We start from the raw sequence: 20201 nt of genomic DNA, 5'->3' as shown, positions 1-20201 counted from the left end.
TTAACAGCGTGCATGAATACTATACGGTATATTTCAGCAATCGAACAACGGCCACATTGCGGTGTGGAAAATAAACAAATTGCAATTATTGCTTAGCACAAACGATTTGCCGTGATAATGTCGTTTCACTTGAGCACAAAAGAGCGCCTCCTGCTCCTGATCGACGACATTGAGATGATTGCCAAGGAGTTGATCGAGCAGGCGCACCAGAAGATCTCCAGCACCGAATTGGTGGACCTGTTGGATTTGCTGGTCGCCAAGGATGAGGAATTTCGCAAAATGCTGGAACTTGCGGAGGAGCAGGCAAAAGTGGAGGAGGCGATGGACCAACTGCGCGCCAAGGTCGAGGTGCACGTAAGTGGATGTTTTGCATTCCCCAAAAATCAGTTAAAAACTGGATTTCCGCCGTAGGACCGTGAGATCCAGAAACTGCAAAAGTCGCTAAAGGATGCGGAGCTCATACTGTCCACGGCCATCTTCCAAGCACGTCAGAAACTGGCCAGCATCAATCAGGCCAACAAACGACCGGTTTCCTCCGAGGAGCTCATCAAATACGCACATCGGATTAGTTCTGCCAATGCGGTCAGTGCTCCGCTCACCTGGTGCATAGGTGACCTGCGGCGTCCCTATCCCACGGACATTGAGATGCGCAACGGGCTGCTGGGTAAATCCGAGCAGAACATCAACGGCGGCCCAGTGACCCACCAGAACAGCGGCATGCCCTCGGAGCAGCAGCGAACCCTGTCCGGTAGCGCAGGAAGTGGGAGTGGCAGTGGTGCCGGCGGCGAGGTGCCCAATGCCTTCCAGAACCAGTTTAACTGGAATCTCGGAGAGCTGCACATGACCATGGGCGCGTCTGGGAACACAGTGGCCCTGGAGACGCGCGCCCAGGACGATGTGGAGGTCATGTCCACGGATAGCTCCAGCTCCAGTTCCAGCGATTCGCAGTAGAATTGGATAAACAACTATAACTAAATCTCGTTTAAGCTAGTAGTATTAGGTATTTAATAAAAGCGCGCTATAAGGAAGGCTAGTTTTATATATACGTGAGTAGCTGGGATGTAATGATGTTAATTTACAATTTGAATTGGCATTTAAAAATATTAAAATTGTCATTGCAAATGAAATGTATCAGTGGAAACAGCTTATAATAGCTCCGTGACAAGAGCTTGGTACTTTTGGCTTACTGCGATACGGTCCTCCTTAACCGCACAAACAATCGATTGGCAGGGTCGCGTGCAATCGATACTTTGACAGCTCTCATGTATTTTAGCTTTGGTTTTTCAAATAAAATGGAATGCAACGCGAATGCAGCATGTTTCAAGTAGCTAAAATGTGGCCAAGGTGTAGTCCAGTGTCGCCGCCAATCGTAGATCAACACCGTGTGCGCCTTTAACGAGAGATAAGCCTCGAAAACGATAGTAGAAAACCGACCCCCCGTTCGCAGTGTGTGTGTACAGAGGGCGAAGCGAAGCGAAGGCTCGACTCAAACCAATTGCAATATCAAATATAAAGAAAAAGTGGAAGTGGAAGGTGGAGTGGAGTGGCCAGGGAGCGAGAGACACCGCCATCGCCACTTGCATCGCCGCATCCGCAATCGGGTTACACACGACACTCACATACCACACAGGCCAAACTTTTACTTTTTCCCATTCGATATTGTTGAAGAAAATTTGGCAAAAAGAAAACAATTTGAATACAAATACAAACAGAAGAGTGTACGAGTGGGGCGACATGATAGTTTGTTTGAGTTCTACACACTGCACGTTTGAATTATTGTAAAGTCCTCAAGTACAGTGAAGACACACGAACGTACATCCCATACAGCGCCCCTAGAAAGTCGCACAGACCGCCCAGACATGATGATTCAAGAGCCCGTGCAGGTAAATCAATAGCTTCTCGGTCCACCTGGCCTCTAAAAAAACCAATGTTCTCCCTTCTTTTTTTCGGTCCCAAAGGCCGCCATATGGCATTGCCTGAACTACTACGACTTCAAGGATGCCGTTTTCCTGTCGGAACGACTGTGCTCAGAAGGTATAGGTCAAGGTCTCGTTTGTCTGACCGGGTACATCACTGATTTTCTCTTTCACCGTGTCCTTGCAGTGGAGAGCGACGAGACGATATTCCTGCTGGCCACCAGCTACTTCCGATCCAATCAGGTGCACCAGGCATACTGGCTGCTGAAGGAGAAGGCACGCCGCTCGCCGCAGTGCCGCTTTCTGCAGGCCAAATGCGCCTACGAGCTGAAGAAATACGCCGAAGCAGAGAGCTCCTTAATCTCCACGGGATTCGCGGACGCCAAGAACTGCGATGAGCTGCAGCGGGACTTCGGGGATCTGGCCTGCTTCGCCTATCAGCTGATGGCCCAGATCTGCATGAGGACCGAGCGCAACAAACTGGCTGTCAGTGCTTTAAGGCGCGCCCTCAAGCTGAACCCCTTCATGTGGCACGCATTCGCGGATCTGTGCCTGCTGGGCCAGGACACAGATGCGGCGACCATATTCCAGATCCACAGCACAGATGTGTTCAATACCTGCCAGGGCAGCAGCGTAAATGCCAATGCAATGGTGCTGTTCGGCGCCGAGCAGCATAGTCAACAGCATCAGGAGCGCCAGTCACTGATCACCAACCTAAGCAATGTCTCCAACTACATTCTGACCACGCCCGTGGATCAGCAGCAACAACAGATCAACCAGAATCAGAACCAGCACCACAACAGCAACATGGTGACGCCCATCAACAATAATAATAATAACAATAATCTCAATAGTTCGATCAGCATGCTGCGCGGCGGTTTGGTGCAAAACTCTAGCATGCTGGCGATGCTGGAGGACACACCTATGGGGGCTCCGCAGGACACGGCCGGCCAGTATCAGCAGAACCAGCAGCTCTACGACATGAGCAGCGGCACTCCGTTCCGCAAACAGTTCAAATACCTATCGGCGATCTCACCGCCAACTCCGAGCTTCGGCATCATGCCTTTAACTAGTCCTTGCACCGGCAACGATGGATCCTTCATCGGCAACCACACGCCCGTTATGAATATTAGCTATTCGCCGATGCCGCAGATGCTGGTCGAGGTCAACCAGGAGCCGAAGATGATGGGCAAAAAGCTGAAGACACATGTGGGCGGACTCATAAATCGCAAGGAGGGCAGCCTTAATAAACCCGCCGTCTTTACGCAAGCCGGAAACATAACGCCCCGCACTCCGAACAACAATAATGTGGGCAACAATGGCAATATGAATGTGCCGCCCAATCCGAATGCTGCAGTGCGTCGCAGTTCGCGGCTGTTCAGCAACTCGTATTCGGTGAAGGAGAACAATAAATCGCCCAACATAGCCAACAAGTTCGTGCAGCCACGTTCGCCGCCCCGCAAAGCCAAGTCACGGATGACCAAGATCTGCCTGAATAACGAACTGATCGAGGAGAAGTCCCACCACCTCTCCGAGAAGCGCAAGGAGAAGGTGGAGACTATTACATCCTCGGGAGCGAATAACAACAGCGGTGGACGCAGTGCCGCCGAGGAGGCCAAAGTACTGCTGAACAATAGCCTAAACAACGCCCAGACGATGGCCCACCAGCTGATGGGACTGAAGAAACAGTCGGCCGATGGACTGATGGCCCTGCTGCGGGGTTTAGCTGAAGCCTATCAGCTGCTCTCGAACTTCCAGTGCAAGGCGGCCATAAAGCAGCTGGAGACGACGATACCAAAGCACCACCTGAACTCCAGCTGGGTGCAGTCGCTCATCGGACTGGCCAGGTACGAGATGCGCGAGTATGAGGCGGCGGTGGCGATATTTGAGACCATCCACAAGGCGGAGCCATGTCGCTTGGACTACATGGAGATATACTCGTCATCCCTGTGGCATCTGCAGCGCGAGGTTGAGCTGTCGGCTCTCGCCCAGGATCTGATTAACCAGGACAAAACCAGCGCGGTTACCTGGTGTGTGTCCGGCAATTGTTTCTCGCTGCAAAAGGAGCACGAAACCGCGATCAAGTTCTTCAAGCGGGCTGTCCAAGTGGATCCAGACTTCGTCTACAGCTACACACTGCTGGGCCACGAACTTGTACTCACCGAAGAATTTGACAAGGCGATGGACTACTTCCGGGCCGCAGTGGTTAGAGATCCGCGGCATTACAACGCTTGGTACGGCATCGGCACCATATACTCCAAGCAGGAGAAGTACGAGCTGGCTGAGATTCACTACGTGAAGGCGCTGAAAATCAATCCACAGAACTCGGTCATCCTTGTGCACATCGGCGCCATGCAATTCTACATGAAGAAGAAGGATCTGTCGCTGCAGACGCTAAACACGGCCGCCACGCTGGACCCCAAGAACCCGCTGACGCGATTCCATCGCGGCTCCATCTACTTCTCGCTGGGCAAGTACCAGGAGGCGCTGCGCGAACTGGAGGAGCTTAAGGAAGTCGTGCCCAAGGAGTCGGTGGTGTTCTATCTGATCGGCAAAATCCACAAGACGCTCGGCAACATGGATCTGGCGCTGATGCACTTCAGCTGGGCCACCGACCTGGATCCCAAGGGTGCCAACAATCAAATCAAAGATGCCTTCGACTCCATGGCCCATCCCAGCTGCTGTCCGGCCAACACAACGGCCCTGGACGTTGATCTGGAGCCCACTTCGGAGCGTTCCGATGACTCAACGCAGGCGCAGCAGGACGGAAGCTACGACAGCGACTACTAGGGAGCTGCAACTCCAAATTCACGCGGTTGTATATACGTTAAATGAGAACACAGTAAACAAAGGAAAACTTAGTAACAGATACAAAAAAAACCCGATCGATTGCTGCTGTATTGTCGTGGAGGAAAGGAAACCAATTATGAAGTATGATAAAGTCTAGATAACGTTTAGCATTAGTAATTTAAAATATACAAAAAGTAAATGGTTTAAACAAAATTTGTGCACTCTGAAAGTCTAAGGCAAAATAACGAAAAACAAACAACAAAAAAAAAAACAACAATTAAATACCACTTAAAAATATACAAAAAAAGAGAGAGATACATTTTAAATGTTAAGTTAAAGCAACAAGGATCTTATGGGAATTAAATATGTTGGACTTGGACATTAAAACTATTTAAAGTGGAAACATTTCGTATGTTCACTTATACTACAGCTCTATAATATCGAAGATACTTCCAATTCAGCCTCTTCTTGTTTTATCGGAAAACGCAGGATCTGCTCGTGGGTCAATCCCTGAGTGATATCCAGCACGCAGCGCAGTCGCTCCAAGTCCACGTTCAACATGGTGGCCAGTGTGGGCAGATGCTCCTCCAGCAATATGTACTGACGCGGCCGCTGCATGGTCAGAATGCTGCTGATATCCTTGGTGCCGAAGATCTCGCCAATGGAATCGGACAGCGAGATGTTCATGGAGACATCGGAGTCAAGATCCGATGGCGATTTGTTTCCGATTTCACCACGCCGCTCGGGAGTTTGGATCTCATCGGGTGTGAGGCACAGATCGCTAAGTTGCATCGCTGGAGCAGACAAGGATCGTCTTCGAGCGGCACAGCTGAATTCCTCAGCGGGCGGAAGTTGATGAACAAAATGAGCGGGATATTTGGCAGGCAGCTTGGATGGCGATGGTGTGTTCCCTAGCTGATCAGTGGGAATTCTTGATTGCAGTTTCTTAGCCGGTTGCTTTGGTTTTCGACCACGTTTTTTGGGAGTGCATTGAATGCTCTTCCTTTGTGAGTTCCTTGGATGAACTCCTTTCTGAATATTATATTTCTTCTTTTCGGTCTTTTCTACTTCATCTAAACTTTTCAGGTGGATAATCTTATCTGAAGGCTTCAGGTGAACGATTCTTTTGGAAGTTTTCAAGGGGACAACTTTATCTGGGGATCTAAGATGGACTAGATTATCCGAGGATCTCAGGTGCACCAACTTAGCTGCAGGCTTCAGGTGAACCACTTTCCCTTGCTGCAACAATAGTTCGCTGTAATCATCTTCCGTGTTTCCAAATAACTGAGGAGAAAGGCTTTTGGGCGGAATCTTCTGCACATCCCGGTTTTCCTTGTCGATGAGGCGCTGTGATCGCCGCAATGGGGAGTGATGGGAGCCACACAAAAAGGAGCAGTATGTGGAGGCCGGACTCGGGGTGGCTGTTGTCCTATCCATACTGTTTTACACTACATAAAGAACACGAATATGGTTTAAAACTATTATTCAATGCAAAATTATAAAACAAATAACAGTTGGCGCGATAGCTGGATTTGCCAATTGAATAACAGGACCTTATTATCGAAAAAGCTTAGAGTTGCCACACAATTTAATAACGTTATCGGTCGTAAAGTTGTGTCGAATTTAGTTTAAAATTGAAATTGATGGAGTAATATATTTTTAAAATAAAATCCACTTATTGTTGCTAAATTTTGTTCCAACAACTACTAACTAAATGCTAATAATGTTTTAATATTTTTAAGTTTGCTTATAAATTTAACAGTGGGTTAACAGTGAGTCCACCTGGCAACGCTCAAAGCAGTATTTTAGTATTACCATCTCTTTACCTGTAAGTATAGTACATATATTTTCAGTATTGACTATCATGCCTCATTGTTTTTAATCTGGTCACATCCGATGGCAGCGATTTTACGTAAAACCCCAATTGTAAGTAAAAAATAATGAAAATGTTCACTTAAAATCGAATGCCACCATGATTTTAGCTTGCGGGAAGCCTGCATAGGACTTTTGCCTCCGCCGCCAAGGCCGCAAAAGCAAAACCCGTCAAAACCGGCTCCATTTCAGCTGTCGGCGAGTCCATCGCCGCCAAGGGGTAAGCGCTTTTAATTTATTTACTTAAAAACCAAGTAAATAATCTCCTGATTGTAGCTTCCTGCGTCCCCATAAGCCGTACTCTCCACCTGCAGATGCCGCCGAACGTATCCGCTCCGTAGCCGCCTCGCTTCAACTGAAATCCGATCAGCTGGGGAATCTCGCCGAGAAATTCGAATTCCTGAACGCGTGCTTTCAGGAGCTGCAGCACGGAGTGCCAAACTCCCAGGTACATGAACTGCGCACCGTCAGCGATGTTATCGCTTTCTACCAAACATCTGTGGACACCACCGTGCCGTTTGATGCACTGAAGCGCATCGAGCTGCCGGAGAATTTGCACATCCAGTACGAGTACGTGCGATTCCATCCCGAGACAGATACCAAATTCGACGGCAAAACGGCTTTCCCCAGAAGCTCCACCCTGGTCACCGGTCTCAAGTACCGTGGCAAGTACGAGGGTCACGAAGCCAAGCGATCATGGCCTTAGAAACAGCCAATTGTTAGTTGTTAATGTCTTACACTTATTAAACGCCTTCTGGAAACCTGAGTTATACGTAATATATATTAGGTATTACATTTACTAAATGTGGTACTTCGCTTAAAACTACTAAATACTACTAAGTATTGAGTCTATAAATGCTCGGCTATAATCTGTCTGAGATCCGAGTTGTAAACACTTTCCAGAGCCGCCAACACTCGATCGTCAGCAAGTAGCTCCATTAGCCTCCTGTCCTCCTTGACTGCTTCGAAAGTGGGATACATAAGCTCTGTGGTGATATCGGTCACTGCCGGCTTGTTCATAATGCTGAGGATCTTCTTCTGCAGCTCGATCTCTGGATCGGGAGCTTTTAGCTTGGCCAGAGCATTGGCTTCGCCCACCTCTCGCTTTAGTTGCTCCTCGCGTTCGCCTTCGAGGTACTTAAGAATCACCTCGTACTGCGACGCGGTCAATGGATGATTGTCTGCCAGCCGTTCCAGCAGCCCCTGCATTTCCTCGGGATGTCGTCGCTGTCCCTTGTGTATGGACGATGCCGGCGGTAAGACGACAGCGTCGCGCTGTTTCTTGAGCCTAAAATCGGTGGAGATCAGGGTGATGGCGTCCTCCAGCGGCATGTTGCGATGCTCAGCGGGTACGCCATACAGAATGTTTACTGTAATGCTGTTGTGTTCCTCGTGCTGCGGCGTAACCAATACCGCATACAAGCAGCCTCGCGAAGAGATGTTGGCCAGGACCTTGCCGAGCAAGACGTCCTCGTTGGGAAAGAGGACATCCACGCGCAGACCGGAATTCTTTAGCCGCTCCTCAATGTATTCTGCGTATTTGCTGCAGGTAATGAAAGCCATGAGTATCACCAGGAGTTGAAAAGTATTGGGTATCATAACTTACGTATTTTCGCGATTCTGGACTATGATCTCGCAATCGTTAATGAGGGGTTGTCCTGCTGCCGCTGCCGCCGCTGACATCATAAGGCCGCCCTGTACTGTGACCTGGCCTCCTTGATTTGAATTCCTTTTGGCAATAGCATTAGCCGCCTTCGATTTGATGCTGGCATTGCGTACGGTGAGCATGTTTTGCTTGAAGGTGGACTTGTGCAGGGCGAAGGCGGCTTTATTGGCCAGCTCCTCCGTTTCAAACTGCACGAATCCATAGTTCTTCTGGACCATCGAACCAAGCACTTTGCCATACGGCTGACAAATGCTCACCAGCTCCTCGCGCGTGCAAACCGGCAGGTTGCCCAAGAAGATTCGACTCTTGGCCAGGGCCGGGTCCTTGGTTATGTTGTAACCTGCACTTCCTGGATCAGACATAGATATTTAAAGCTTTCTGCTGCACACAAAACCGAAACCGAAAATTCAAGTGTGACCAGACAAGGCTATGCAAACATACACACCGATGAATAGTTTTTCTGAATTGGCATCAGTTTTAAATAAAAAATATTTAGCTTCCTTAAGTTGCTTGTTACAAGTTGAGGTAAAATCATTTTATAATTTACAAAATTGCCTCTTAAAACTTCAGATACTATTAATATTTTGTTGTATCCCCCTAATATTAAAAAAAAACCCTATGGTCATACTAATGATGTTAAGTTCATTAGCGGCGTTGCCACACTTGTATATCCAGCAAATAAGTGTTTTCAAATATTATTTTGTTTTAATTTGATTTATAGGCTTGGAAGTTTTACCTACAGTATTATTAATGCTAGAAGTGTTGTTTATAAACATGCCTTATTTCTTAAAAAATAAATTAAGCTTGCGCGTTAACAGCACGCTGTTATGATAACAGCACAGTCGGATATTTTAGCGTCTTGCCTGTGCTCGGTGCAGCCACACTATTTTCTTTCTTTTGGCTTTCGTTTCCGGCGAGGTACGTCCAAGAAATTCCTGCTCCACGTTTTTGGCTTAAATTAATGTCAAATTTTCCATTTTAGCGTTGATTAATACATTCAACAGAAGAAATGGTGGGTTCCCGACAAAAGTGCGCCAATGATTCCAGCAGGAAACTGACAATTAACCTACAAACGCCAGCTGTGGCCCAGCCCACGTGCATTGTGAAGCTTCCTGGCGACGGAATGAATTAAAAACAAATTTGTGTGGTCGGCATCTAGTTTGTGATGCTAAAATACCATGGAATAAACAGATTAACTGATCGGTGCCATGGATATGTAGTAAACATACGATCGAATGCCGACCAATTGTTTTCCCGGTCCAAAACACCAGTTCTAATACGTGTGTTTCGTTTGCAGGGTATTGATATCAACCACAAGTACGATCGCAAGGTTCGCAGAACCGAGCCCAAATCCCAGGATGTGTACCTGCGCCTGCTGGTCAAGGTGAGGCTTTCGATAGCGTTGACTACCAGCGGAATGTGGAGATTAATGTTTTTTTGTTTGCCCCCGCAGCTGTACCGCTTCCTTCAGCGCCGCACCAACAAGAAGTTCAACCGCATCGTCCTGAAGCGCTTGTTCATGAGCAAGATCAACAGGCCGCCGCTATCGCTGCAGCGCATCGCTCGCTTTTTCAAGGCCGCCAACCAGCCGGAGTCTACCATCGTGGTCGTCGGCACCGTCACCGACGATGCCCGCCTCCTGGTGGTGCCCAAGCTCACCGTGTGCGCCCTGCACGTCACGCAGACCGCCAGGGAGCGCATCCTGAAGGCCGGCGGTGAGGTCCTGACCTTCGATCAACTGGCTCTCCGATCGCCCACCGGCAAGAACACGCTGCTGCTGCAGGGCAGGCGTACCGCCCGCACCGCCTGCAAGCACTTCGGCAAGGCTCCCGGTGTGCCCCACTCGCACACCCGCCCCTATGTCCGCTCCAAGGGACGCAAGTTCGAGCGTGCTCGTGGTCGTCGTTCCAGCTGTGGCTACAAGAAGTAAGCGACTGGCTGACTGGACTGGATTCGGCATCCTTTTGGTTAAGATAATGATTTTTCTCGCCATTGCTTAAGCAGCACGGCAATAAAGAGGTTTTATTCCAAAAGGTGAAAACGAACGTCCTTAATCTGTGCGGTATTCGGTTGTACTAGTGAAGGTGTGTGCTCCAGTAGTTGATGATCGGCTGATCGTGCGGCTGCACGCCAAGCACCTTCTTAAGTTTGCCCTGCACGCTGGTGGATTTGGCATGGTTGAGGCAGGTCACTTTGCTGGAGATGGAAGTCAATTTAGTTTTGGATCTATCCAGCAAAATAGGACGGCTACTCACTTTTTCCACTCTTCGATGAGCACCTTGGTCTGCTTGTTCAGCACGAGTTCTGTGAAGTTTTTCTCCTCCACCGCCTTCAAAAGTTTCACCATAAGATCTGGCACTAAAGTGGGAGAATTATTAGTTAGGTTCATGTGTAAATGGTTCCCGTTTTCACAAAATCACCGACTGGTTCTTATCAGTGAAAGCGGGAACTGACTGAAAGTGAAGCTTACATTTTCGTGGCAGCTCTCCCGGCCATTTGACCGACACCTCGTGTCCGTTGACGTGTTTGTCCAGAAAATCGATCCGATAAACGGAGCTACTGGCCATTGGCACGGCTATGTCATTGGACACGGATATGATTTTGTACTCGGAGCTGATGGAGTGTTGATGTTGGGCATCGATTCGCATTAGATTGTGCATGGGCTCGGGCAGGAGTTTCTTCAGGCAGACCATGAACCGGAATGTCTTTCTGGGATCACCTCTGACCACAATCTTGACCCCAGTCAAGGCGCAATAGCAGACCGTGGCAAACTCCTCCTTGCGCACGACACTCTTGAGATGCCGCAAAGAGAAGAACTCCTCCAGATCGGGATCGTCGATGCTCTCTATCATTGGCAGTGTGGAACTGTTGTAGGTGAGTCGCTGTGCGGGCGGACGGCCACTACTTTGTGGCGGTAGCCACGGTAGATTACCGAAAGTCACGTGCTCGGTGAGGAAGCGGGATCCGGCCAGCAGGAGCCACGAGAAGTGTGAGTGCAGCTGGGCGAAGATGTGCTCCTCGCCTGTTAGCTCCAGCAAGGAGCGGGAAGTGGGCATCAAGAACTGAGCGCCGGACAGACGCCTCTGTCGCTCTGAGTACGTCAGCTCCTCCGTCTCCTTGGTCTTTTTGGCAGCTGCCTGCAGTTCCGACGACACCTTTTTCAGATGCTCCGCCAGGAAGGGCTTGATGTTGAGCAGGAAATACTTGTCCTTCATCAGCACAATGATGGAGAACAGCTGCGAGTAGCCGCGGGCCTGCAGGTCGCTCACTCGGAAGGTGTGACTCAGGATGTGGCCCCTGGACGAGTCGCCGAAGAACACGAACTCACCATCCTTGCTGGCATCCGTACCATTGCTCAGACTGAGCACCGCCGCCTGCTTCACCAGACTGGCCACCTCCGGCAGCACCGCCACCTTGGTGCTGACGAATGTGGCCCCACTCTCTGTGTCCCTGCTGTAGATCGCATTGTTATTCTTGCCCATGGAGTAGTTGCAGGCGGAGCAGGTCTTTTGCGTCTGCTGCTCCAGCGACAGGTCCTCCAGCTTGGTGTCCCTCAGTGTCTGGGTGCAGAAGATGGCGCAGGGACCGTGCGCTTCGCAGAAGTGGCATAGCGCTATCACGGCATTCATCGCTGCTCTGTGGTTTCTATTATATCCTTGGTTATGTTATTGTTTATTTTATTAGTTAATAATACTAGAGTGACCAGGTGTGTGCATTCAGTGAAATACCAGAAGTGGCGGTAAGAACATAGAAAACATCGCCAGGATTTTTCAAGCGATATTTTAAATTTGGCGGGAATATTTACTTAATTTTTTGTTAAATATATATATTTAAGAACTTGTTGTTTTGTATATGTAAAATATGAAAGCAAAAATAGTAATCAATCTACTAATATTTAATAAGCACACATGACAATCAATTCTTTATATTAATAGAAGTTCTAATTAAAAAAAGAATTTTTCAAGTACGTTTTTACGATATGTAGATATGTATCTGTAATTATTTACCCAATTAATTATGCAGAACGAGAATGTAAAGCAGATCTGGATGTCTTTATAACCCAATTTGGATGCTAATTGCTTGAGTCTATAATGCTTTAATTCTCAGCATCCCAAATGGGTACCCATTCAAGTAAGCTTCATTCTCGAAAGTTATTGTGCCACCGCCAGTCGTTTTTCCACACAATGCAACTGGTTTCTTGGATATATTTATTGGCCTGTTCATTGCCTGTGGTGAGGAGTGCGTATAAGGTGGTCGCTGCTCCAGTTGGCCAGAATATCACGGAGTATATGCATGCGCGCCAGAAGAGGCATCAGTTGATCTACAGGAATGGAGGTACCATCCGTTTGGTAGTGGGTCCCGTGCTGGCCACTCAGCTCGAGGATCCCGTGGTCTGGCGCAGCATGGTCTACTACTATGTGCTGCATTTCGGGGCATTTACCCTGCCATCGGCACCACTTTATCCCTGGGACAAATGGGAGACGATATATGCGCGTTCGTTGCAGGAGAAGATCAGGAGCTTGGATGAGACGCACGAGGACGACACTCGCCTGTTCGTATATGCCGCCTTGGAGAACTACATGGACCAAGTCAGTGGATCTCCTGGTCGAGGTCGTCAATGCTTGCTGCGAGGCATCTGCGAAAATGCGCAGGTGCATCACCATGTGGGCATCATGGCGGAGCTACTAGACGTTCTACTTACGTGAGTTATTGTTTTGGAATGCTGTTACTTAAATGGAAGATTTATATATGTATATAAACTTAATAGACCTGGTAAGACGCGCTTGGATGTGGCCTACAAGGAGGCTTTAGCAGCTGGCCAGGCTGGAATCGATTGCCTAGCTCGCTATTCGGATTGTCCAAGAGGTGAAAGTGTGTTGGATGCATATGCTCTGGATGTGGAATACTGAATAATGTTTTTAAAACAGATTTTAAGTGATATATAATTTTGCGACTTGAATAAATCAAGTTAATTCAATGATTACCACTGACAGTGCTTTTCAGTAAGATCAACTGGAATCACTGTCAACCTTCCAGTAATCTCTGCTCACATGAACAATCTAGGTACTCTGTTGAATTTTTAACACTAATTGCAAGTGATTTGCGCCCTTGTCGTCGCCACGCCCCCTCCAACTCCACCGACTGGAGGATGTCGCCTTTGGTAAACCAGAAACATGAGTGCATCCATGCCAACATCCTCCCCAGAATCTGGTGGAAAAATGCGTTAACATTAATGGCTTGTGGCTGGTGCAAGTTGGGCTTGGAAAGCGGTGCAGCGAAAGCCAACACACGACCGCCATTTTGTCAACAATGGCGTCAATTAAATGGAAAATGCGGCACCAACAACAGCCGCCGTGCGGCAAGAACGCCGGCAGCAGGAACGAAAGACAATAAATGCGTCTTAAGTGGCACATTAGGCTCGCAGACGGTGCCAAGCGGATGGAATGGGCTTTTCAACAGGGTGCAGCAGATACTATTTCAGTCAGAGATTTCCCTAGAACAACTAACTAACTAATAATTGGATTTAAAATGAATAAAAGTGTATTTTCCATATAACATTAACATTCTTATTACCTAAAAATAAAATTGCGCTTCTAGTTGAATATTTAAAGAGCTTTAAATTAATTCAATATTAATTGAATATTTTTGCTTCAAATAAATTTTAAAGAATCTTTTTTTACGATAATGAAATGATATAAATATTTGTATATACAGGTAGGATAAAGTAAATCTGTAACTTGTATTTGTATATTATAAATTCATATCTTCGTTTATTTTAGTTTGCTTATCATTTATTAATTTGAGTATTATACATTCATGCACCCTGTTCAGAATGCTCAGCTGCGCCTCGTGTGCACAGCTAATTCAAATGCGATTATGACAACGCGAACAACGAAGGAGCTAAGCGGCGGAGAAGGCGAGGGGAGTGTGGTGAAAGCGGAGAAAGTGGGGCGAAGGAACCTGCCAGAGTGCAGTTGGCGCAGCAAAGGGGGTGGATGGGGGGGGGGGGGGGGCAAGAGTTGGATGGCTTGGGGGGAATGCCTGCACAACTTTGCGGTGTTTGAACTTGTGATGGTGCAGTGGAATAGGTAACTAATGTCTGCGGCTGCCATGTTTATGCGACAGTAATAACGTGAATTGAAAAATATCAACTAAATATAAGGAACAAAAATGGAAAAATCGTTAAAATGACTACCAAATAATTAAGTTAGTTATGTAGACTTCGGCAAATGTTATTACTTAATACAATCCGCATACGGTGCTTATGATTAATATTAAAATATATTTCAATTATTAGTTATTCTTTTATTGGTGAAATATTTCAGTTATAGAATTTCAGTTTCCCAGTTTTCCGGTGTTTTTAGAGCAGGACAACCGCATAAACCCTTCAGCATGGTGGGGTGCCTGCATCGATGTGCACACATGCTCATCCTGGAGCCGAGTCAACACAGTTTCCTGCCCCCTCAGACATGCTTCCGTGCATTTCCGCCCCAAATTATGCAGCAAGAACAAGCGGAATCCGACATCAGGACAAGAACCATTAGACATGCACTTTGATTTGGTTGAAAACTTTATTGCGGATCCCCATCCCCCGCAGCAGTAACAGTAGCAGGAGCAGCAGTAAATCAATCATCTTCCACAATCAAAAGCCCGTCGAGGAAGTTGAGACCCCGAGGACAGGCGCTGTATAGGCCCAAGCAATTGGCTCCAGCTCTTCCCGCGGCGTAGGCATCATGGTATGCATTGTCCAGATCCGCTTTGCCGGGACTAAAATGATTGGCGGATTAAAGTAGCATTTAAGGGGATTAGAGTAAGTGTTTGAAAATAAATGAGAAATAATGAGGGAGCACTTAATGTTTATAGCATTTCTAAAACTTGAAGACTCTCATCTTTTACCTGAGTACGATATCCATTATTTCCGAGAACACACCAATATGATGATGGATCTGAGCATTCTCGCATATGGAGCGCAACAGGCATTGTCTGCCCATGGATCGGTCATTATTCCTCCTGCCCATGTACTCCTCCAAAGCGGTGTAGACCAACAGCCTGGCATCGTCCGCATATCGCACTCCGCCATTAGCCACATGGCGCTCAATATTCCTACGCATTTGCGTCAAGGAACGAGCGAAGGTGCCTTCCCACTTATCCCACGGCCAGATGGGTGAGGTGGGCAGGGAGTAGGATCCACCTTGGAGCGTGAAGGAGAGCACACAGGAACGGAAGGTCACCTTGTCGCCCAAGGGAATGGGTAACGATGGACCAATACTAAACTTCATAGACCCACTATTCTGGTAGATCAGCCAGCGTTTCTGTCGATGTCCCATGAATTCCGTGAGATTTCGAGAGCCAAATCCCCGGGATGGCAGGGTGAGCATGGCCACCGCCAAGAGCAGACCCGTTGTCCACTTCATGCTCCCAACGACTAACTAGCTGCAGGTGTAGGCGTCACGGACTTAACTCGTTCTGAAATAGCCCGTGAATTAAGTGAGCCATCAACGCAAGATGACAAGTGGAAATTTCGGAGGCACAAACATTTGGCCAGGCAATTAGCATTATGAATACCATATGATATGTCAAGAACTGGATTACACTGACCCAAAAAGGTGCGTGTATGCATAAATATTCAAAGTGTACTATCACATATATGATTTACCAATTATTTTTTTGGCTTAAAAGTAAGAACATATTTAATAAATTAAATAGCATGTCAATATATAAAACAAATAAATAAGCCAAGTTGATTTTAGGCATGCAGAACACATTATTTTTCAATGTGTTCCCAATTCGTTTTGGTTTTCTATTTGCACACGTGAGTGGAAAACTGAGTGGACAACAGCCACCTAATTGGGTTCGGCCCAACTAGAGTGACCCAGAACGTGGCAGATCGAGATGAAAGGTCACAGAAATATGGTGAAAGACCCACCACTTAGAAGACCATTAAAACACGGAAAATCTGTGCACACAATCAGAGTTTCATTGGCAGAGCGATGAAACGAAAAATGTTTTGCAAATTATTTATACAAATACGGGAAGTAGCACCAACTGTCTGGGCGACCGCCTCAAGGCGGAGATAATATCCTTTTTTGGGTTGTTTTCTGATTTGTCGACGTGGCCGGAAATGAAAAGCAAATAGCTGTTGCAGGAAGAGCAGTTGGCAACCGAATTTGCTTATATCACAGCCCGGGCATGGCAACTGTGGTGGCAACAATCGGAGTGCTGCAAACACGTCTACAAGCCGCAAAGATGAAGACGAAGGAAATGGATTCCGACCACAAATAGTGGTTACACGCTACCGAGAACCCATGTGGGTGTATAGGTAGGACAAATTCCCAGTGCCGCGAAACTTTTGCCATCCACCTAAATTTCGGACACTTCCGCTTTCTAGCGAATAACAGGCAACAACTCGCAGAAGATATAAATTCATGTTGACAATTGAATGATTTATAAAAAATGCGTGCAGACAAAATTTTCACATTTCTCAAATGACTGCCCAAAAGAAAAAAATATATATGGAGGCCTAAGTGTAGGCGTAAATGAAAAGATCAACAAAACCTTCCGATTCGGAGCAATAAACCCATTTAATAGACACGTGCCTAGCTCATTATTCATTTGAAAGACGAACTCCTATAAATTGTGCAGTCATTGTTGATATTTTAGTCTAGAAAGTGTCTATGGCATTTATGCAAAATCCATTTTAAAAATAGATTTTTAGCTGACAAAATATTTATTCAATAGAAATTGATCTTTAAACTGTTTAAAAGTGTGCAAGAATGTAAAGACATAAGTATTTTAATGATTTGCCTCAGTGCAATTTGCTGATTTCTAATTTGTTACAAAAGATTATGTTTCGTTTGAATAAGTAAAATTTTAAAGTTTAATTTAAAGTTTTTCTTTTGACAACCAATAAAGATTTTAAACTCTAGAATTCTTTTCGGTGCGCTTCGTCACTGTGTTACTGCCATTCACAGTGATGCAAGTAGCTTTTCATCTGAAGTTAAAGTGCACAATATGCATTTGTTAGGCAAAATAATTCCCGACCTAATAGAGATTTTGGATTGCCTATTATGACTTGGGTCCCCAGTGACCAGCAATCCATTTTTGAGTCCTCTGTTGCATCTGCATTACTTAGCAGTAGTCCTGATTTATGGTTGCATATGTGCACTTGTTTGCAATATTTTTGGCAAAAGCTTGTTTCATGCCGACATTGCCGTATCTCATGCTCAGTCCTATGACATTGCACATGTTTTTACCCATTTTCACTTGGCCCGTTCGCCAGCTCCTTTTGCCCAATTTGGCACAGCCAGAAACTTTATTTTTCTTGGCCGCAATTAGGCAGCGGGTGTGCAAAGGAGTGAATTCTCGGGAAAAACAATATCTGAAGTAGGGCGTGGCAGAGCTGCCCGCAAGGAGCATTACTCCAACTGTCAAAGGCAGCGTGAAAAGGACGAAGGACCAGGGTAAATGGAAGTAACTGTGACACCCAATGGACTCGTAGCTACCTCATTCGACCTTCTGCCTCCCACCCAAAAAAAAAAAAACGACTCCCCAGAGCGAAGTTCTTCTTCTTCAATTTCTCACACAAACTGTATATAATATTTATTATGTTGGCATAATAAATTGCAACATGAGGCAGATTCATTTTCGCACTTGCGGACATTTTTCATTTTGTTGCCCGCCGGGCAGCAGCTGCTTGGACTTTGTCGGTGCGGAGGGTGAGGTGGGTGGGCGGTTTGTGGGCGGTATGGTTTCCTTTTTTTGGCCGCCGGTTTAGTGGGTGGTTGCGGGCAAAGGAGAGGAAGTAAGAAGCGTTGGCGCCACATCCATGTCGCCACTGGTGTCCTCGTTGCGGTGTTGCAACTGATGAGCAAAAAATACTTGTTGCCCATCATCGAGTTCCGTTCGAGCTGCCTTTGAATACAAATGGCATTTGAAGACCGACTTGATTTATTTATAATCATTCGCATGCACTCGTTATTCATATCAGTGGATGCAAGAAAATAAGGAATTAATGATAGTAAAACTTGTATAATTTAAGAAATGATATTTGTATCTAGAAAAATATATTATTATACTATGCAGATATATAGATATATACTTAAACTTTCTAAAAATTTTTAAGATAATTGCTTATTTTATAATATAATTAAACGTAATTTTAATTTTCTATAATATTGATTATCTTAAATAATTCCTTTAATATATTAATTTGCAAATATAGAATGGTAATTAATTAAGTATCTTTCATTATGACCTAGAAATGTATTTAAAAAATTGAGCCAAAAATAATTTTTCACCACAATGATTTATGTAGTTTTCTCTAAATAAGTTTCCAAGCTGGTTCCTTCCTTGGCTGCACTGCATCACCTGTTCTTCCTTCGCCTTCGCCTTCGCCGGCTGCCTTGGCATGTGCACATTTTAAAAGGGAAATTTAATAAACCTTGTCCTATTTCACGCTCATTAGTGTCATGATAAATTGTGGAGCCACACAGCCCCACGTAACCGGAGCGCAAAGGAGACCGCCGGATCCGGGGCCATTTCTCAGGTGAGAAACGCCGTTGAGATGGGTATCGCGTTGGCCATGTAAATGTGTAAATGTGGCCCGGTTGCGAAGTTCAAAGGGCAGCGGAGCTTAACTGTTGCACAATGCATAGGACCCCGCACAGAAATGGCCATAAATTAGAAAAGTTCGCCGCTGATGCGGACAAGTTGCCTTTGATTTGCCAGTTTTGTTCGCCATTTTATGGCCGTTTAATGTGCTGACATGTCGGCAATTACAAGAGAAAGATCGCCGCGAAATGTAAATGCGGATGGGCGGGGGATGTACACGAGTTCATAGAGCTCACATAAATTCAGGCAATAATCTCATTGTTTTCCCATGCGCTTTTTATCACGCATCAGGGGGGGGCGGGGGGTCGGTGGAGGTAACTGAAAATCGAGACACTTTTCCCCATCTGTTTGCGTTTGCTCATTGCCTTGCTGTTTTCCTTTTTCCTTTGTTGTCAACAAAGTTTTGCAGACACAATATGTCTGCGGCAGTCGGTTGTCTATATATAAATATATATATATGGTATATCTACACATGGTGTGTCCCAATCCCTTCGGTTCATCTGTCCGTCCGTCTAACTGAGCTCTGTCCGTCCCGCCAGTTGCTTCCATCTGCCATCTGATGTAGCTACTTTTATGGTTGATGTTATTACTTTTTTCTTGTTGTCCCCACTGACGCCTCGCTTTTCCATTGCCCTGCGAACTCCTGCCCCAGCTTTTCCCGCCAACTGATACTGCGGCATGCAACAGCATAAAAAGTTGAAGGTTGAAGGCAATCTGATGAGCAGAGTGGTAGGATGTTCCTAGATGCACTAGAGAGCATTGAAAAAGATATATTTTGATGTATAGATTATTTTTCTTGAGTTTATAACTATATCTATACACTTATTTATTATTGCCTATGTATTTGTATTATTATATCCTAAGCTAAAAAGCGTATATACCCTCTCCTTAGGGTATCATCTAACATAACTAACTTCAGCAGCTGGTTATTGTTTTTTATGCTAGTTGCAGCATTGCTTTTTGCCTTTGTGGCTGCCACTGCACTTCAGACGTCGCCATCCTCGTGGCTTGGCGACGACATTTAAAGCGCCATGAATATGCAAAACTTTTACACTTGCTTTTTATGCGCAAATGTATAAATTGAGGGAAAAATGAAGAGGCAAGGCAAACAAACGCCGCTGGCAACAAGGATATTTTTTTTGTCCTCTCCGGGCTCAGCACTATTAGTCGCCAGCATTGGCAACTGGCAACTTGTGCCGCCAGGATGCTGGAAAGCTGGGATGTTGCAATGCTGGGATTCTAGGATCCTGCGATCCTGGGTTAAAATGCCCCCCAACCCCCTCCCCTTCGTCGCGCGCAATAATTCTTCAATAATAACGGAGCTGAGTTGGCGGAGGCCAAAGCGT

At 46.2% G+C, this 20201-nt stretch overlaps 9 protein-coding genes across 9 annotated transcripts; 5 read left to right on the top strand and 4 right to left on the bottom strand.

Annotated features, from left to right (window-relative positions):
* The first annotated feature begins 17 nt into the window (after positions 1-17).
* On the top strand, positions 18-1028 carry LOC6737104 (mediator of RNA polymerase II transcription subunit 4). Its single transcript, XM_002083915.4, has 2 exons — positions 18-354; positions 412-1028. The coding sequence occupies exons 1-2, from the start codon at positions 118-120 to the stop codon at positions 949-951; spliced, it is 777 nt and encodes a 258-aa protein (XP_002083951.1). The 5' UTR covers positions 18-117; the 3' UTR covers positions 952-1028.
* Positions 1029-1188: 160 nt separating this feature from the next.
* On the top strand, positions 1189-4767 carry LOC6737103 (cell division cycle protein 27 homolog). The gene is made up of 3 exons (XM_002083914.4): positions 1189-1883; positions 1959-2034; positions 2104-4767. The coding sequence occupies exons 1-3, from the start codon at positions 1860-1862 to the stop codon at positions 4704-4706; spliced, it is 2703 nt and encodes a 900-aa protein (XP_002083950.1). The 5' UTR covers positions 1189-1859; the 3' UTR covers positions 4707-4767.
* A 353-nt stretch (positions 4768-5120) lies between these two features.
* Positions 5121-6629, bottom strand: LOC6737102 (meiotic recombination protein P22). Its single transcript, XM_044923085.1, has one exon. It carries the CDS (start codon positions 6141-6143, stop codon positions 5139-5141), a length of 1005 nt encoding a protein of 334 aa, XP_044779020.1. The 5' UTR covers positions 6144-6629; the 3' UTR covers positions 5121-5138.
* LOC6737101 (39S ribosomal protein L50, mitochondrial) lies at positions 6543-7344 on the top strand. Its single transcript, XM_002083912.4, has 3 exons — positions 6543-6632; positions 6689-6798; positions 6855-7344. The coding sequence occupies exons 1-3, from the start codon at positions 6603-6605 to the stop codon at positions 7282-7284; spliced, it is 570 nt and encodes a 189-aa protein (XP_002083948.2). The 5' UTR covers positions 6543-6602; the 3' UTR covers positions 7285-7344.
* LOC6737100 (nuclear receptor coactivator 5) lies at positions 7341-8694 on the bottom strand. Its single transcript, XM_016170997.3, has 2 exons — positions 8185-8694; positions 7341-8121 (listed from the first exon to the last, which is right to left on the bottom strand). Exons 1-2 carry the CDS (start codon positions 8604-8606, stop codon positions 7428-7430), a joined length of 1116 nt encoding a protein of 371 aa, XP_016030727.1. The 5' UTR covers positions 8607-8694; the 3' UTR covers positions 7341-7427.
* A 397-nt stretch (positions 8695-9091) lies between these two features.
* On the top strand, positions 9092-10285 carry LOC6737099 (60S ribosomal protein L18). The gene is made up of 4 exons (XM_016170074.3): positions 9092-9162; positions 9227-9256; positions 9542-9628; positions 9698-10285. The coding sequence occupies exons 2-4, from the start codon at positions 9254-9256 to the stop codon at positions 10172-10174; spliced, it is 567 nt and encodes a 188-aa protein (XP_016030726.1). The 5' UTR covers positions 9092-9162; positions 9227-9253; the 3' UTR covers positions 10175-10285.
* LOC6737098 (folliculin) lies at positions 10205-11974 on the bottom strand. The gene is made up of 3 exons (XM_002083909.4): positions 10715-11974; positions 10500-10602; positions 10205-10440 (listed from the first exon to the last, which is right to left on the bottom strand). Exons 1-3 carry the CDS (start codon positions 11871-11873, stop codon positions 10320-10322), a joined length of 1383 nt encoding a protein of 460 aa, XP_002083945.2. The 5' UTR covers positions 11874-11974; the 3' UTR covers positions 10205-10319.
* Positions 11975-12382: 408 nt separating this feature from the next.
* LOC6737097 lies at positions 12383-13222 on the top strand. The gene is made up of 2 exons (XM_002083908.4): positions 12383-12946; positions 13013-13222. Exons 1-2 carry the CDS (start codon positions 12429-12431, stop codon positions 13152-13154), a joined length of 660 nt encoding a protein of 219 aa, XP_002083944.3. The 5' UTR covers positions 12383-12428; the 3' UTR covers positions 13155-13222.
* A 1620-nt stretch (positions 13223-14842) lies between these two features.
* Positions 14843-15754, bottom strand: LOC6737096. Its single transcript, XM_002083907.4, has 2 exons — positions 15142-15754; positions 14843-15012 (listed from the first exon to the last, which is right to left on the bottom strand). Exons 1-2 carry the CDS (start codon positions 15657-15659, stop codon positions 14871-14873), a joined length of 660 nt encoding a protein of 219 aa, XP_002083943.2. The 5' UTR covers positions 15660-15754; the 3' UTR covers positions 14843-14870.
* Positions 15755-20201: the final 4447 nt, after the last annotated feature.

The sequence above is a fragment of the Drosophila simulans genome, chromosome 3L (genome assembly GCF_016746395.2).
Source record: "Drosophila simulans strain w501 chromosome 3L, Prin_Dsim_3.1, whole genome shotgun sequence".
NCBI lineage: Eukaryota > Metazoa > Arthropoda > Insecta > Diptera > Drosophilidae > Drosophila > Drosophila simulans.
This window is presented reverse-complemented; position numbering and strand designations above follow the sequence as displayed.